This window comes from Pristis pectinata, chromosome 3 (genome assembly GCF_009764475.1).
Source record: "Pristis pectinata isolate sPriPec2 chromosome 3, sPriPec2.1.pri, whole genome shotgun sequence".
NCBI classification, from domain to species: Eukaryota; Metazoa; Chordata; class Chondrichthyes; order Rhinopristiformes; family Pristidae; genus Pristis; species Pristis pectinata.
The window spans coordinates 80,380,993-80,397,776 of NC_067407.1; the positions used below are offsets into that span (position 1 = coordinate 80,380,993).

At 42.5% G+C, this 16,784-nt stretch overlaps 1 protein-coding gene across 1 annotated transcript in view; it reads right to left on the minus strand.

Annotated features, from left to right (window-relative positions):
- The window catches only part of syne1b (spectrin repeat containing, nuclear envelope 1b), a 392,896-nt gene that overhangs the window by 59,520 nt on the left and 316,592 nt on the right, over positions 1–16,784 (minus strand). The window contains 2 exon segments of the mRNA XM_052012795.1: positions 13,779–13,945; positions 15,066–15,224. Coding sequence (XP_051868755.1) covers positions 13,779–13,945; positions 15,066–15,224 — 326 coding nt within the window.

A 16,784-nucleotide genomic window follows, 5' to 3' on the forward strand; every position in this document is an offset into this window, starting at 1 on the left:
GAACCCTATTGCTTGGGTTCAGGATTGAATTTTTTTTTTATTCCCCCCCCCCCCCACAGATCTTTTTTGAAGTCACATGACAATTTCAGAGTCCTCGAGCTATATTTACCCCGAGCTGTGGCTTAGTGCATGTTATTCTTGCTTCTGAAGTGAGAAGGCTGTGGGTTTAGGTCTTGCTCCAAAGACTTGAGCACAAAATCTAGCTGACACTTCCATGTAGGAGGCATTGCCTTGTGAATGAGACATTGAAGTGAGGCAGTGTTGGATGAATGTAAAAGATGACAAGGCACTATTTCAAAGAGCAAGGAGGCCTGGCTAACATTTATTCCTCAATCACCATCACTAATACAGACCATCCAGTCATTCCTAGAATGTTGTTTGTGGTATCTTGGCTACATTACAATGAAGAAGACACTTGTCTAAATAACTCTGTGCGTGTAACATTTGTGAAGATGTAAAAGTCACCACTGAGGTGCAAGTTTTCTTTTGATTTTTAAGCTGGTCATTCTCAATTGAGCAGAGCCAAAACCACCTTGAATAAAACTGAGCTTCCATGGATCAATTCAGCTACTGACACAGGCTACCAAGCAGCACACCAGTACTCAGCACCAAATGGTTCAGGATTTCTCAACAAAATCTGCCAGCAGAAACAGGATTTCTCAACAAAAATCTTAAGTACTTCAAATGATGCATGCCGAGATTAAAGTAAAAAGTGAGCTAATTGAAGCTGTTCATTAATTAAGACCGGCCACAGGCTTTTAAAGTTGTTTTGACGTACTCGTTTGCTATTGACAAAATTAACACAGAGACAGGCCATTCGGCCCAAGCACTGCAGGCTGGTATTTAAGCTCCACACAAGACTCAATCCCAATTTACTACATTGCTTTTGGTCACCTTTCTTCTTTGTACCCTTCTGCTCCTCCTTGTGGCTGCAGCTTCTGCATTCTAACCGCACTCGGAATAAAGTGGCTTTCCCTAAATTCCTTGTAGATTTAGTAGGATCTTTGTTATTATATACAAATCTGCCAGCGTAATAGAATAAAATAAAAAACACAAGTGAAACTGCGTCAGAGAGTGGGCTGGCTTGATGCAGAAAACATGAATGAGACATTGTGTGGAATAATAGTGACCAACAGAACCGTAAGACTGTCAAATTAAACAGAGAATAGAAGGACGGGGGATGGAATGGCAGAAGTTCGAGACGAGAGGTTAGATTACAATTAGTCTGCTAGATGAGCCTCTAGCCAAAACCTTGGTAACTCCAGTAAGATTTATAGAGCCCTTGCTTGCTTGTCGCCCCAGTGTCTGACTTCATTTTAAACATCTGTCATTTATTAAAGTGCTCAATGCCGATAACCAGGAACCTGGAACAGGTCAAAACAAACTTCAGCTCAATTCTGCATCTGTCCAAGTCCATCTTTATGGCAAGCAAAAATTCCTGGTCTGTTCCTCAAAAATGATTTCTTCAAAACTTTCCCACAAAGTGTGTGAATGATGCATTCCATTATTAATGTGTCAGTATGTAAGGTGTCCAACAACTTGAGGCAAGGAAAAGATGCCCCGTGAAACATCAGTCTGAGATGATGTGTGCCACTCTTTCTGTAAGCTTCACAAAATAACAGCTTTCCCTTAACCTCCTGAAACTTTCATGAATTTACTGCATTTATACATTAATTGCCCATTGAAAGCCCCACAGAAAGTTAATCTGGTAATTAACAGTGCAGGTACCCTATTAGCGCGTTAATGATTGATATATCAATCAACTCCATGCTAGAAAGTGAACTTTAAACATTGGAATACTTATTCTTTCAGATTGGAGATTTTAGAACACTTAACATTTTCTATCCACCCACCCACCCCCCACTGCAATCTCTAATTCTGATCTCTCTTTCAATAACTTTTTCCACACCTCAATTGGCACCAAGTTCACCCACTCTAATTCTTAGCCCTTCCAGTTTTTATTTCTCAATCCTCAGATATCATTGATAAGAAGATGGGCTATTTCTCCTGTCTTTGACTGGGGTCCCAGATGCCCGGCTGCCCTCGGGCCAAGACATCTTTAAATTGGAGGGGACGGTGAAAGGTCTAACTGAAGGTGAATGCTGCGGCCTTGCTCCGGCAAAATCTGGGACACTGTCTCATTCAAGTGAGAAGTGAAAAGATTGCGCCATTACATCAGTATTTTGGACAGATTCTTAAACTTTAAGGGAATGTCGGGTTAGCACAGTAAAGTGGTGTGAGGATAAAGATCGGCCGTGAACTGCTGAGGCTTGAGGGATGAAGTGACCTACTCCTGCTTCTATTTCTAATGTTCTTATGGATTTTACATGGCTGTCTCAGTTAATTATATACAACTGTTTGAATGGGAATTAAACTATAAAGAGCCTGTCTGTTTAGGTGGGATATCCTGAAAAGTCAGTCACCACTGCCTATTCTGCAAGCAGAAGCCATAAGAGGAATTTAATACACATTCTAGTTCCCTAATCTTTGCAGAGAGACTCCTTCTTAAAGTGAGTGAGTGAGTGCATTCTGCGTGCTATCAGCTTGTAACCTTGATGGTGAAGATTTATCAGCAGCTTATTGCCCTTTTGTGCTACTCTCAGAGAAAGGAACAGAAATGTGCAACAAACTGTTTTAGAAAACCTGCCCTTTTACAAAAACAGAAATCCGAGAAACAAAGAGCAGCAACATCCTGGAGAATGCAACTCACGGTGGCCAGGTACAGAATCAACGGTGCAATGGATCTCCAGCCAAGCATGCAACAGCAGAGAGCAACTGAGAGAGAAGCAGCAAAGACCTGCCTGGTAATGTCACAGTGACACTCTGGGAGCTCGAGGTCTGCATCGCAACAGTCAGCCATTGCTTCTAGCAGGGAAAACTGTGGCGTTGAGGAGCAAGGCGAGTACCTCCTGCAACAAGGGGCTGAAGAACTCCGAGGCCGTGCTCACTAGCAGACCACGACCCGGCTAACGCTCAATCCCAGCAAGTGTTGTCACAGCTGTCCTGACAACTGGCACAGCAGAGCAACAAATGCTCAGGTTTATAAATAAAAACTTACGCTCATTGGCATGTGTCGCCAGGCTCACATTCCTCATGCAGCAGGCCAGCGACAGCAAGTATTGATCCTTCCAACCGGGAACTTGCAGTCTCTGTCCGGCAGACACAAATTTCCAGCCTCGGCCACCCCAGCATGGAGAATTGAAAGGCCGGCTCCAACACAGAAAGTACCCAGCGTCTCACTGCAAGAAGCGCAGGAAAACACACTGAACTATTCTTGAGCTATGACGTCTCCACACAGGGATATGTAGAGGCCAACAAGGAAAATTCACAAGCAGTAAGCAAGCAGCTGTCTCTCTCTCTCTCTGTCTCTCTCTCTCTCTTTTCCCGAGAGCACTTCCCTCCTGACACAGCATCAGAAGTATTCGTTATAAAGCAGAGTCTTTCCCACATTACACAGTTCGCCCCTCACAATCGGGTTCTTTCAAACAGACATTTTTTTCTCTCTCAAGGCAATCTCATCCGACTGTGCAACTTCTAACAGCATGTTTTGCCAAGAACTGGGACAATGGCCAAAATCTAACCCCTCCCACTCCCCTAACAACCAAATGCAGTCTCAGCCCCGCATCTGACTTCAGAATCTTTACAGCCTTCTTTCCTGCTGGGCCAGAGGTTTGCTGGACCCACCCCAATATCCAAAAATCTCTCTCTGTAGCTTGAACTGCAACATTAGAGGGGCCATGATCTTGCCGCTGACCTAGGATACACTGACAACAATACAAAACCTGAAATATCAGTCAGACTGACCCTTAACAGTACAGGTTCTACATCATCACCCGATCCCAAAATTACTCCCAGCGAGGTCAGGGAATTTTGCACAGATCCACCTGCACATGTGGACTGGCCTACTGCCTTTATCTTAACTCCAACCAAGTGTCATTCATCCATCACACTTGAACTGTATGGCTCCAGGTTAGCATTGCCTCGATTTTAAAGACTCCAGCCCTTCTTTTCTAACCTCCCATGGCCTTGCCCTTCTCTCCCTCCCTCTTTACCTTCCTTCAGACCCAAGACCCTCCTAGGTCACTATGCTCCTCCAATTCTGGCCCCTTTTGCCCTGATTTTAATTGCCCCACACCCCTCCATCTGTCTGGGATCTTACCTCTGAAATTCACCCCCCCCCCCCCCCCCCACCGCCAAACTTCTCTCTCTTCAGTCAATTTTTTCCTTAAAATCTACCTCTCTGACCACAATTTTGGGCATCTGTCTTCAGAGCACTTGCATCACTTGGCATTAAACTTTGTTTGATAGTCTATTCAGCATTAAAGGAAGTACAAGCTCTTGTATGTTCCTAGAATTTACTAGCATTGACCCTGCTATGTTTCCTGCTGTTTCCCCATCGAGGACAATCTACGGATGTTGGCTGGCAATAAATAAACCATGTTAACCACAGCTTGATGTCCCACAGCACTTTGCAGGAGATGGTAAGACAGATGACAGAAAGCTTAGTCAAATAGACAGGCTTTAAGGAATTCAAGCAAAGGGCAACAATAAGTTTATTGGCTTAATACTGACACAAAAGTTTAAGTAGCACCTGAAGGCTTTGGCATGAGTTCAGCAGTGGTTTATTAGAATGGCTCCAGGGATGAGGGAATTAAATTATGTGGACAAACTGGTTCAGCTGGCATCATTTTCCATTAAAGAGAGTAAACGCAAGATTTGACGGTTTGTTTAAAATCATGAAGGTTTAGATGAAGAGAAACTGCTTACTGAAGAGATAGATTTAACGTGAATGGCAGACGAATCAGAATAATGTGGACTTCTTTTACACAGGAATGGTTAGGATTTGGACCACATTGCTAGGTAGAGTAATGGTGCATATTAAACAGTGGTGTTGGAAAGAGAATTAGATAAATGCTTCTGTGAGGGGAAAAAGTACTACAGGGATATTTGGAATGAGCAAGGCAGTGGGAGTGAATGGATTGTCTTTTGAAAGAGCCAGCATGGACTCAATAGGCTGAATGGCCTCCTGGCATTGTAGCATTCTTCAATTCTACATCCTTCAGGAGGAGCGCCCTCAGTGATAGCTCCTGTATTCATCAACATGCCAGTAAATTTATTACCTAGCCTGGCAATCAGATTACCAAGTCTACCTCAGACAATTAGCCTGGTGTCAATGCACAGCCCCACTGCTAACCTATTCTTGGAGGCAGCAAAGATCTTTAGGCGACAAATGCAGGCACGATTGTAGTCTGGTCAGACAGTGGATATCCACAACACTTTGCAAGTGCCACAGCAAGCAGCACAACCACCAGAAAACAACAGGCCCTGCCAACATTCCCCAACACACAACTGGGACACAGTCCAAGCAGGATCCCATTACACATCATTTCCGCCTCAGTTGGAAGTGCTGAGTATCAGCCACCCAACTAAGGTAGGCATCACGTTCATTCTGCCATCACTTACCTCTTGCGACAACTGGGAACTTCCAGCAGCTGTCCCAGACCTCACCAACAGCATGCATTTACGTATATAGTACTTCCAACACGGGCAGACATTCCAACGTGTGGCGCCTCAAAGGGGAGTCATTGGAGAAAGAATGACAACAAATCAAAGCAGGAGGGACTGGTCAGAGAAGTGTCTTTGGAGGGGTTTTGAAGGCAAGAAGATCGGACAGCCTAGGGATTTACAAAGGACTTTCCAAACTTGAGACGAAGTAGATGGAAGGCATGACCACTGCGGTTGGGTGAAAATAGCGGGAGACATACTGGGGGCTAGGGCGCTACAGAAGTAAAGGTAGTGAGGCCTTGAAGGGATTGACACACAAAGGTGAGAGTTTTAAATTGAGGAAACATCAGCCAACATACAAGGACTGAGTATTGGTGAGTGGGACTTTGTGCGAGTCGGGCAGGCACGGCAGTATAGTGGTTAGCGTAATGCTTTACAGCGCCAGTGACCCGGGTTCAAATCCGGCCACTGTCTGTAAGGCGTTTGTACGTTCTCCCCGTGTCTGCGGGGGTTTCCTCCGCGTGCCCCGGTTTCGTCCCACATTCCAAAGATGTCCGGGTTAGGAGTTGTGGGCATGCTATGTTGTATGTTGGCACCAGAAGCATGGCGACACTTGCGGGCTGCTCCCAGAACACTCTACGCAAAAAGATGTATTTCACTGTACGTTTTGATGTACCTGTGACTATTAAATATATCTTATCTTAGTATTTGGGCATCCAAACTCAGAACTTCCTCATCAGCCGGATGATGGAAGGACCTGCTGGTTTGACCTTTCAGGCATCCAATTCAAATGTTATATGCCAAATGCTACTTATCAATCATTGAGTAATGAAGGAGTAATGGGCATCTCTTCAACACTGACTATAATTCACAAATACTTCAATGGCTGTGGAACACTTGTTAAAGACACTGTATAAATGTAATTTTTCTTCTCTACAAAGTGTGCAATGTCTGTAATGAAACTATGTTCAGACCAGAAGACAGTCAATAATGTTGAAAAGAAAATGTGTAATAATTAAACAGGAAAACTCTGATAGGAAAGGGTCAAGCAACTCTGCATAAAAACACTATCTACAGCTCCTCAAAACAAACAGGGAGAATGGTGAAAACTGCAAGAGAGCAAAGATATGTGAAAATACATGAACTAGGAGCGGAAGTTGGCCACTCAGCCCCACCATTCAATAAAATGACAACTGATTCGATCCACATTCCTGTCTACCTCCAGTAACTTTTCACCCCCCCCCCACCCCTTTGCTTATCAAGAATCTACTTACATCTGTCTTAAAAATATTCAAAGACCCTGCTTCTACCACCTATTGAGGGGCAGAGTCCCAAAAGACTCACGACCTTCTCGCCTAACCAGTTTTATGTGAGCAATCCTTTGTTTTTAACCTGCGATCCCTAGTTCTAGGATCCTCTACACGAGGATGGGAACAGAATGAAATCTGAGACCAAAGGAGATACGACCGCTTAAAACAAATTTGTCAGGAAAGTAACCCTGCTTCATTCAGCATACACCAGTTTAATAAAAAGCCTCAGAGACCGTGTTCAGTTTTGCTCACAAATGTTTACTGACAACTGCAAAACAAAAAAGCCAGCAGGCTGCCCTCATCAAAAATAGCAAAGTCACTCACAAATCATTTCCAACTGACACGCAGCATCTAAACCTGTTATATAAGATCTGACAATGTGATGCCCATTCAAAGTTGGATTACTTGCAGCATCATTCAGAAAGCTCCGGCATAAAAGGAGTTAAGATGACATGATTGGTTTGGTGCGCTGTTTGACGCTGTCGGAGAGCAGAAACAATCTCTGGAGGCCCAGCTGCAGCTTCAAATCTGTGCAGTCTGTTTGGATTCCTGCACTTTATTTCACTGCAAACAAAACCTCTTTTGTCCAGCCTCCCACATTCCAGCTGAGCCAGAGGTCCTCAATGACCAGAATCTGTTCCGATCGGGATTTGAGCAACGTTTGGCTGGACTGCTTATCGGACACTTGACGGGGCACATTCTATGCTTTCTAAAGAAAGCCTCAGTACAAAACCAGCACAACATCAAAAAAAAATAGAGAATTTCCTGTCTGCACGACTAAATCATTCAGCTGCTAAAAATAATAGCCCTTTACTCCAGGTCTTGCTTGACTCACAAGCGAGGCTGAAACCCCGTTATAAGGTCTCCGAGTCCAAGGGTCAGATTCAAACGGAAATAAAGGCATGACTTGAATTCTAATTGCTCAGATTCCTAACAGAACACACATGCACAGAGCTTTGCCCAACTTCACAGAACAGCCTGGGTTTTGCTTCAGAGACTGATCTTATTTTAGATCATTGCCAATCTACAGACTGCTGGGACATTTGTACACATGCCTGATTTCAAGCAATTTTCACACATAATAGAGCCAATAGCAGCCCTGGCACCTATTATAGTTCATCGATTTAAAGCAGCACCATCACCCCCATTTAACCATTTCTTAAACAACTTGAGTTGTGCCTCCACCCTGCAGTACTTAGACTCCTAGTCTATGGGTGGATCACTTTATACTATGTTCTTCCAGCTCAGAAATATTGCTGCTGGCTACCCTCACCCACATGAAAAACACAATGATGCTGGAGGAACTCAGCAGGACTGAAGAAGGGTCCTGACCCAAAACATTGACCGCCTGCTTTTCTCCACGGATGCCGCCTGGCCTACTGAGTTCCTCCAGCATTATCGTGTTTTTCATCTAGATTCCAGCACCTGCAGTCCTTTGTTTCTCTTCCCTCACCCAACCTTTATCCCTGCACATGACTATTGCAATATTGTCCTGACTGGACGGTCAACCTCAATGATCTGAAAACCTGCACCATCCAAATGTCTGTTGACTACATCCTAACCCGTATCAAGTTACGTCCACCCATCAACCTTGTGCTCACTGATCATCATCACTAGTTTCCAGTCTGGCAACACTTGAGTTTCAGAAGCCTTGCACCTTATTCTGCGTCTTTTCATAGCCCCACAGTCCTCTGACATTATCGTACAGTCACAGAGAGACGGAGAATGGAAAGAGGCCCTTCAATCCAGCGAGTCTGTGTTGACCACCAACCTTCCTTTTACCCTAATCCTACATTAGTCCCATTCTCCCTGCATTCTATCAACTCCCCTTAGATTCTACCACTCACAAACACACTGGGGGCAATTTGCAGTGGCCAACTAACCAAACAACCTGCACATCTTTGGAATGTGCAATTAATGCTGGTCCTGCCAGTTATGTTGGCATCTTGTAAATGAACTTTAATAAACTTCTCTCCAAACTTCTGGTTACCTCCCCACTGGCTCAGCATCAAATTTGGTTATAATTTTTGTTTAGGTTGTTTTACTGTATTTATATATAAGTAGTTGGGGGTTTGGAATGCAGTGCCAGGGCTTGGTGACAGTTGGGTGGGCTGGGTGTTAGGTTAGTGGAGACAGATTCAAGCTTGGCTTTCAAAAAGAAACTGGAAGAGTACTTCAAAAATAACTTGCAGAGCTATGGAAATAGATAGGAGAGGGGGCTGTTTGGATTGCTCATACGCAGAACTGGCACTGACTCCATGGGCCAAATGGCCTCCTCTCTGCATTAACCTGTGTGATTCCATGAATGGTGCTTTGCAAGTCAAATTGTTGCGGTCACAATAATGGGAACTGTGGGTTATGCAGCAGTCTTCCAAGTCTGCAGCCAAATTAATATCCAGCTCAGACTAGTGGGATGAGTTTCCCTGCATCCTTGGGTAGGGAGTTCCAGAGTTTAGACTACATGACTATAAAGGAAAGGCAATTTATCTTCAAGGCAGGACGGTATATAATTTGACTCTGTTGAGTACTGAGCAGCTGTGAAGGACTGTCCCTGGTTTAGCACACTGCTGATAGCCCCTGAACAAACTCTTCATGATTTAACCCCAACTGACAATCTTAATCAAATGCACAAGACAATTGAAATGGTCTCCCTAATGTACTCTGGGGTGGACTATCAACACCACTGTTTTCAGGGCTGGTGGAGGAGTTCTCAGTCCAAGCCTAAGCCATCATGTTACAACACACACAAAATGCTGGAGAAACTCGGCGTGGAAGGCAGCATCTATGGAGGGAAATAAACAGTCGACATTTCAGGTCGAGACCCTTTGTCAGTCTCGATCCGAAACGTCGACAGTTCACTTCCCTCCACAGATGCTGCCTGACCTGCTGAGCCCCTCCAGCACTTTGTGTGCGTTGCTCCAGATTCCAGCATCTGCAGAATCTCCTGTGTTAGCCATGATGTTGCCAAGTTAATTTTACCGAGTGTAACTTCAAAAAAAAAGGTTGTCTCAAGTGTGCAATTCTGGTCGCCCCATGACAGGAAGGATGTAGAGGCTTTAGAAAGGGTGTAGAACAGGTTTACCAGGATGCTGCCTGGATTAGAGAGTATGAGCTATAAGGAGAGGTTGGACAAACTTTAGCTATTTTCTCTGGAGCTGAGGGGAGACCTGATAGAAGTTTATAAAATTGTAAGAGGCATAGATAGGGTAGGCAGTCAGAATCTTTTCCCCAGGGTAGAAATGACAAATACTAGAGAACCTGCATTTATTTAAGGTGAGAGGAGAAAAGTTTAAAGGAGATGCGTGGGGCAGAGGGTGCTTGGAACAGGCTGCCGGGGGCAGTTGTGGAAACAGATACGATAGTGACATTTAAGAAGTTTTTAGATAGACACATGAATATGCAGGGAATGGAGGGATATGGATCACATGCAGGCAGAAGGGATTTAGTTTAATTTGGCATCGTGTTCAGTGCAAACATCATAGGCCAAAGGGCCTGTTCCCGTGCTGTACTGTTCTACGTTCTATGTGCTATCTTTGAAGCATCACAAAGCCACAGAAAATCTATTGGAGCCATCAAACTTATTGCTGCCAGGATGCTTCACTCAGCATGCAAACCCATTTCCGGTCTTTATCAAACCATCTTCAACCATCACTCTATGAACCAAGTAACAGTTTCGCCAGAAACAAGACCTAAGATAAGATTATTTATTTAATAGTCATATGTCCATTGAAACACAGTGAAATTCATCTTTTTGCGTTACTGAGAATGTGCTTGGGGCAGCCCGTAAGTGTCGCTACTCCTCCGGCGCCAACACAGCATGCCCACAGCTCCTAACCTGTACGTCTTTGGAATGTGGAAGGAAACCGGAGCACCCGGAGGAAACCCACATAGACACAAGGAGAACGTACAAGCTCTTTACAGACAGCGGCAAAATTGAACTCAGGTCGTTGGCGCTGTAATAGCATTATGCTAACCACTACACTACCATGCCACCTGCAGTTCCCTGATACAATAAAACTTTGATAATCTGCCACACTTGGGATTTTCTGGACAACTGGATGTTATTCCAATTAATATCCCAACATATTTTTAATTCACATCTTTAAAAAAAATGTTACACAATATTATAATAAAATTTCCAGTATATCCAGCAAGTTTAAAAGGAGCACGAAAACCGGGGCCCCATTGAGTTTAAAGGGAGTGCGGCAAACATCACTTGATTGGTCAGATGCCAATCCATTAGGATTTTGAATAGTCAGATAGTGGATTATTGGAGTCTTATGTACTAGGTAGATGGGTAATGCTGTGCCACTAAACTTCCAACAGAGGGACCATGGATTAAAATTCTGTCTTGGCATGTTGCAAATGTGGTAGCCTGTAGACTAACTCCAAAAAAGTGACCATGATTAATTGTCATAATGATCCAATTGTGCTCTTGGACAAATATGGATTGATGAGGAAAAGCCCAGCATAGATTTGCTAAAGTTAAATTGTACTTAACTAACTTGACAGTTTTTTGATGAGGTAACAGAAGGAAGTGCAGTGGATATGGTGTATGTGGACTTTCAAAAGGTGTTTGATAAAATGCTGCATAATGGGCACATTGTCAAGATTGAAGCCTGTGAAATAAAAGGGGCAATAAAAAGCATAGATAGAAAATTGGCTAGGTGACAGGAAACAAACTAATAGTGAATCATTCAATTTCAGACAGGAGGGAAGGGGTGTTCCCGAGGACTCAGTACCAGGAACACTTTTTTTAAATGTATTTATAGATGTCTTGAACTTGGGTGTATAGATTGTATACTACATTGTATTTGCAATATAATGGATTTTTTTGTTCCAATTGTGTTCTTTCTTGTATAATTTATGTTTAAGCTATGTTTTTCTTGTGAATGCTGTATATCTGATGCTATGTGCCTGTGATGCTGTTGCAAGTAAGTTTTTCACTGCACCAGTGCATACATGTACTTGTGCATTATGACAATAAACTTGACTTTGACATAATTTCCAAATTTGCTGATGATGTTTGGAAGCATAATGCACTGTAAGGGGCATAGTAATAACCTCCACAAGTATATAGATAGGCTGGTGGATGGGATCGATGTATGGTAGATGGCATTTAATGCTAGCAAATGTGAAGTAGGTAAGGAAATGCAAATTAGGAGCAGAAGGTTGCCACCTGGTCCTTTGAGCATGCTCCACCATTTATCAAGAATGATTTTCTGCCTCATTCTTATTTTCCTGCATAATTCCTACGTTCTTAATTTCCTTAATATCCAGAAATTCATCGAGTTGCTTTTGACTGATCTACTGGATTAGAGAATTCCAGCAAATCACCTCCTCCCTCCACTCCACATAAACCCCTTCAGCACGCAGCAAGCATTTGGACGGCAGAGAATTCAACAACCCTCCACAGATAAGTTTGTCCTGAACAGCTGATTCTAAAGGAGATCAGAAAAGTAATTTAAGAGGAAGAAAATGTGTCTGGATTCTGAGAGGATAGCACTGGATCCTTTGTAACAGCACAAAAGGAATGCTGTCAAAACAGCTGCTCAGGGACCTAACAGCTGCATTATTAGATTTGGAAAAGAAAATCAAAAGTTTTCTCCAAAGAGCTCAGCTGCCATCAGACTTATAAGGATGAAAATCTATGACAACTGTTGACAGTCTAATGCTGTAGCCATTTTGCTTATGAAGAAAGGAATCATTTTAATAACTTATAATGAGCAATATTCAAGATTTCTAAAATCAGTGTATCACTGCCCCATTCAGGGAAATAGCAGATTCATTCATATGATAAAATGCATCACAGTACAGCTGGAGTACAGTTACTGGACCAGTAATGCAAATGCTTGGGTTAACAATTTCAGGAAGGGCAAATTCAAATTTCTTCATTGGAATTCTGTATCATTTTTTTTAAGGAAAAACAACAAAAACATCAAGTAACCACAAAGCTATTAAACTGTTGCAAAACCCCCACTGGTTCATTACTATCCTGAGAGAAGGAAATATTCTTTACCCAACATGTAACATGTAACTTCAATCCCATTAAGTTTAGCTAACATTGGAATAGGAGGCAGACATTCAATTTCCCAAGCTCCACAACTCCAGTTATCTTTCTTTGCTTTATGTCCCCTGTTAAACATTACCAACAAAAGTCAACGTTAGTCTTGAAAATTCAAACTAATGCCCAGAATCCACAGTCCAAGTTAAAGAGTTCTGATTTCCACTACACTGTTCACATCCTTTCTGAATGCAGTAACCAGAACTGAACAAACCTTCGCTCTGAACAACTGAAGCCTAACCTTCTGTTATCCAGTCTGCAATAGGTCTATTTTGCAGTAAGACCAGTGCCAGGGGGACTGTTTCTGATGCTCAGATCCAATGCACCAGGTGCACCCAGCAAGACAAACTTCTCAGGATTCCCTCAGCCACAGCAGAAAGTACCAGATTTGTGGACATATCAACTCATGTCAATAAAACAACAAGGAACACACAATCTTAATTGAAGTGACAATCACTACAATAATACGGATAATCCATTATCTGGCTGTTTGGAAATCTTGATAGTTCAGCATCTGGCTTGCTGGGTGCTGATGCCTGTGCTCCCTTCCCACTCACCGGGATCCTGGTACCACCTTTCCCTTTCCACTCACCCAGTTCCGTCTCCCTCAATTCCTTGAAAACTTATCAGGTTCCCTGTAAACTACATCATTCTACTGTGAAACATCTAAAAAAAAATTGAATTGAAAGCGTGTTGGAGTATTAATTGAAACAACATTGAATGGTTCAGAAAGTCTGCTAGCCTGGCACCAGTATTCTGAGCACACTGGATTAACAGAGTTTTACTGTATCCAGTATCACCGCCATGCAAATAGTGCATTGGGTTTGATAAGTTTCAAGAGATGTTGAGGTCACTTACATGGCACCAACCCAATCTAATAGATGCTGTTCGTCTCTTACCTGGCACCAATGAGGTCCAGCAGATGTTGCCACCGGTCATCGATCTTGCCCAGTTTGTATTCTATTTCAGATGCTTTGCTCTCGTGACTTGCTCGGACCAATCTCTGGCCCAGCTGTTGAAGCTGCACCTTGTTCTCTCCTGCTGCTGTGATTTCCTCCTGATAATCCTGTGGGAATTCAGAGAGAACCCCATTACAGATTTGCATTCCACTGACGACAATCAGTAAGGCAATGTTCAACTGGACATATTTGAAAGGGAAATGGTATGCAAATGCCAAAAAAATTAGGCTCTATCCCCTCATGTAGCTCAACAACACCAGTGAAGAATCCATCCAAGTTCTATGTATGCCCACGTCTTGGTTTCCATTCCTTGGTCTTTTACTTACCACTCACCAGGCAAAATAAAGATAAATTTTTCCAGTTGGTGGAAGGCCCCAGGAGCCAAGGACACAGATTTAAAGCTATTGGTGAACAAACCAGAGGTGACAAAATGAAACATTTCTTCAAGCAGCAAATCAGCATAATGTGGAATGGACTTCCAGAAAGGATGGTTGTACCAGATTCAATCATGGCTTTTACAACAAAAGGGATTGAGAAAGGTCTCAAGGGAAAATACTTAGAGGGCTGTGGGGGAAATAGCTGAAGAATGGAACTACTTGCTTTTGAAAAAGCTTGATGAGCTAAATGGGTTCTTCTATGTTGCAATGTTAAAGTAGTTCCCAGGAAAGGCAGTTCTCCAGCCAGCATGTTGATCTTGTTTACAAAGTGGGGAGAAAGCTACTCGCCCACTACAATTGAGAAATACCTAGGTAAGTACCTGGCCAAAACACCTGAATCGCCAACACATAGAAGGTGGTAAACCAAGTGCTGGTAAAATAGTACAGATGGGTACTTGATGGTTGGCATGGACATGCTAGGTTGAAGGATCTATACTGGTGCTGTATGACTATGACTCTCCAAACCATTTCCTACTTTTAATAATAGTCTTGTTTGGAGCCAGGACATCTTTCAATCTTTATGAAGCTTGGTCTTCTACTTGATAAGACAATGACTTCTTTGCATTAAAACAAATAATTTGAAAGCTCAACAGGGAATGCTACACTGAAATGAAATTTAAGGTGGCAAATCATTTGGATTCCGAGCACATTTCACCCAGTGAAATCTTTGCCTCTCTGTTAAAACACTCACAGGTTGCTGTATCTGTGCACATACAAATGGAAACATGTTGGCTTGTGTATTTTGAAAAACAGGATTTAAAAACACTACCAGCAGAGTTTCAGAATTTACCTTCTGCAGTTTCTCAATCATCTCCTCGATGCTGATGTCAGCATTCTGTGACACTTTACTTTCCATTTGGGTCAACCACTCACATAGCTCCTTGTTTTTCTCATTGAACAGTGCCCACTCGTTCAGCTTCTCTGTTACCAGTTGTCTGCGGGACAAGACCTGGAGATTTACAACATTGGGAAGATCAGATTCACACAAAAAAAGGAATGAAAGTGCAATATTAATGAAGTTACCACTGCAACAGTTCGATAATAGGAGACAATAAAACAAAGAAATAACACCACAGTCTGCCCATATCCATGATCACCAAAACCTTGCATTATTAAGTTAAAGGCTCAACTTCTCCCTTGCACCTTTTTGTTTGACAGCCTGCCAAGTTTTATTTTGTGAAATCCAACTGGACCAATCACAGAAACACCTTGGCTACAAGAGCGAAGTGGAGGCTCACCTCCCCTCCTACAAAGGCATAGGTCAGAAGCGTGATGAAATACACTCCACTTGTCTCTGTGGACACATCACCAATAAAACTCAAAAAGCTCAGTGCAATCCAGCGTTAGCCAGTCTGCTTGATCAACACCTGATCCACCAACATAAACCTTTAACTACTTGGCTTATACAGGCAATTTGAAGGAGCTTTCCAATTAGATCCACTCCTCAGCCTTTTGCCCATAGCCTTGCAAGTATTTCCTTTTTAAGAACATATGTATGCCTCTTGAAACTTGACAAATCTGTATCCACTAAACTTTATTGCAAGGAATTGCATTCCATCTCCAAACAATTTTCTGCATAAAATAATGTTCTCCTATCTATTCCCCGCCAGAACGTGTCGCAATTGTCTAAAACTTGTCTCCTCTGGTTACTGACCTCCTCCTGTTGACAGCCACTTCTTCCCTAATCAACACAATTAATAATTATGAATTCCTCCAGTAAATGTTATTTAGCCTTGTTTATTTGAAGGAAAACAACCCCAGCTTCTCCAGTCTCTCTGCATTGCTGAAATCCCTCATTCCTGATACTACCATACTAGATCTCCTCTGCATCGTTTCTTGATATCCTGTTAGAGCTACGGAAGCCGATCAGCAGAGACCTCCCAAGGGAGCCCTCAGCGACTGCTTCAGTGCCCTGGGGTGCTGTTAACCATCCAAACACAAAAACAACCAAGTACACTTTGATACACGAACATTCATTTATAATTAATACAGAAGAATTACTTTACTGTAGAACCCATTGAAAATTTGCAATAAAATAAATAACTATATTTTGCGTGAGAGATCTAAGAATTTAATTCGAATTGCATTGGTCTCTATGAAGAGAAATCTGAATTCCTGTTACAATATGTGAACTGTAAGGAATACCATAGGAAGAGAGTGCAAGGATGCAGATTCCTGCTTCAACAAATGTGACAACAGAATCAAAATTGACAACACAACTTGCATTAACAAAAAAATTCACTTTGATGTTTCAACAACCAAAGTTACACACAATATCGTTAATTTGAAGCAATCCTTCTAAATTGTAATTCAACATCTTTATAAAGGCAGTTTAAATACCAGAACTGTATACTCAATTCACATTAAATTGTTGATAGAAATTCTCATTAAAATTAAATGTATGTACAAATTTATGAAGTCAAACTGAGGCACTAAATACCATCAGATACAGTGTACATGGATTCAATATGCTTTACAGGAAGTTCAAATTTCTATACACACTGACTGA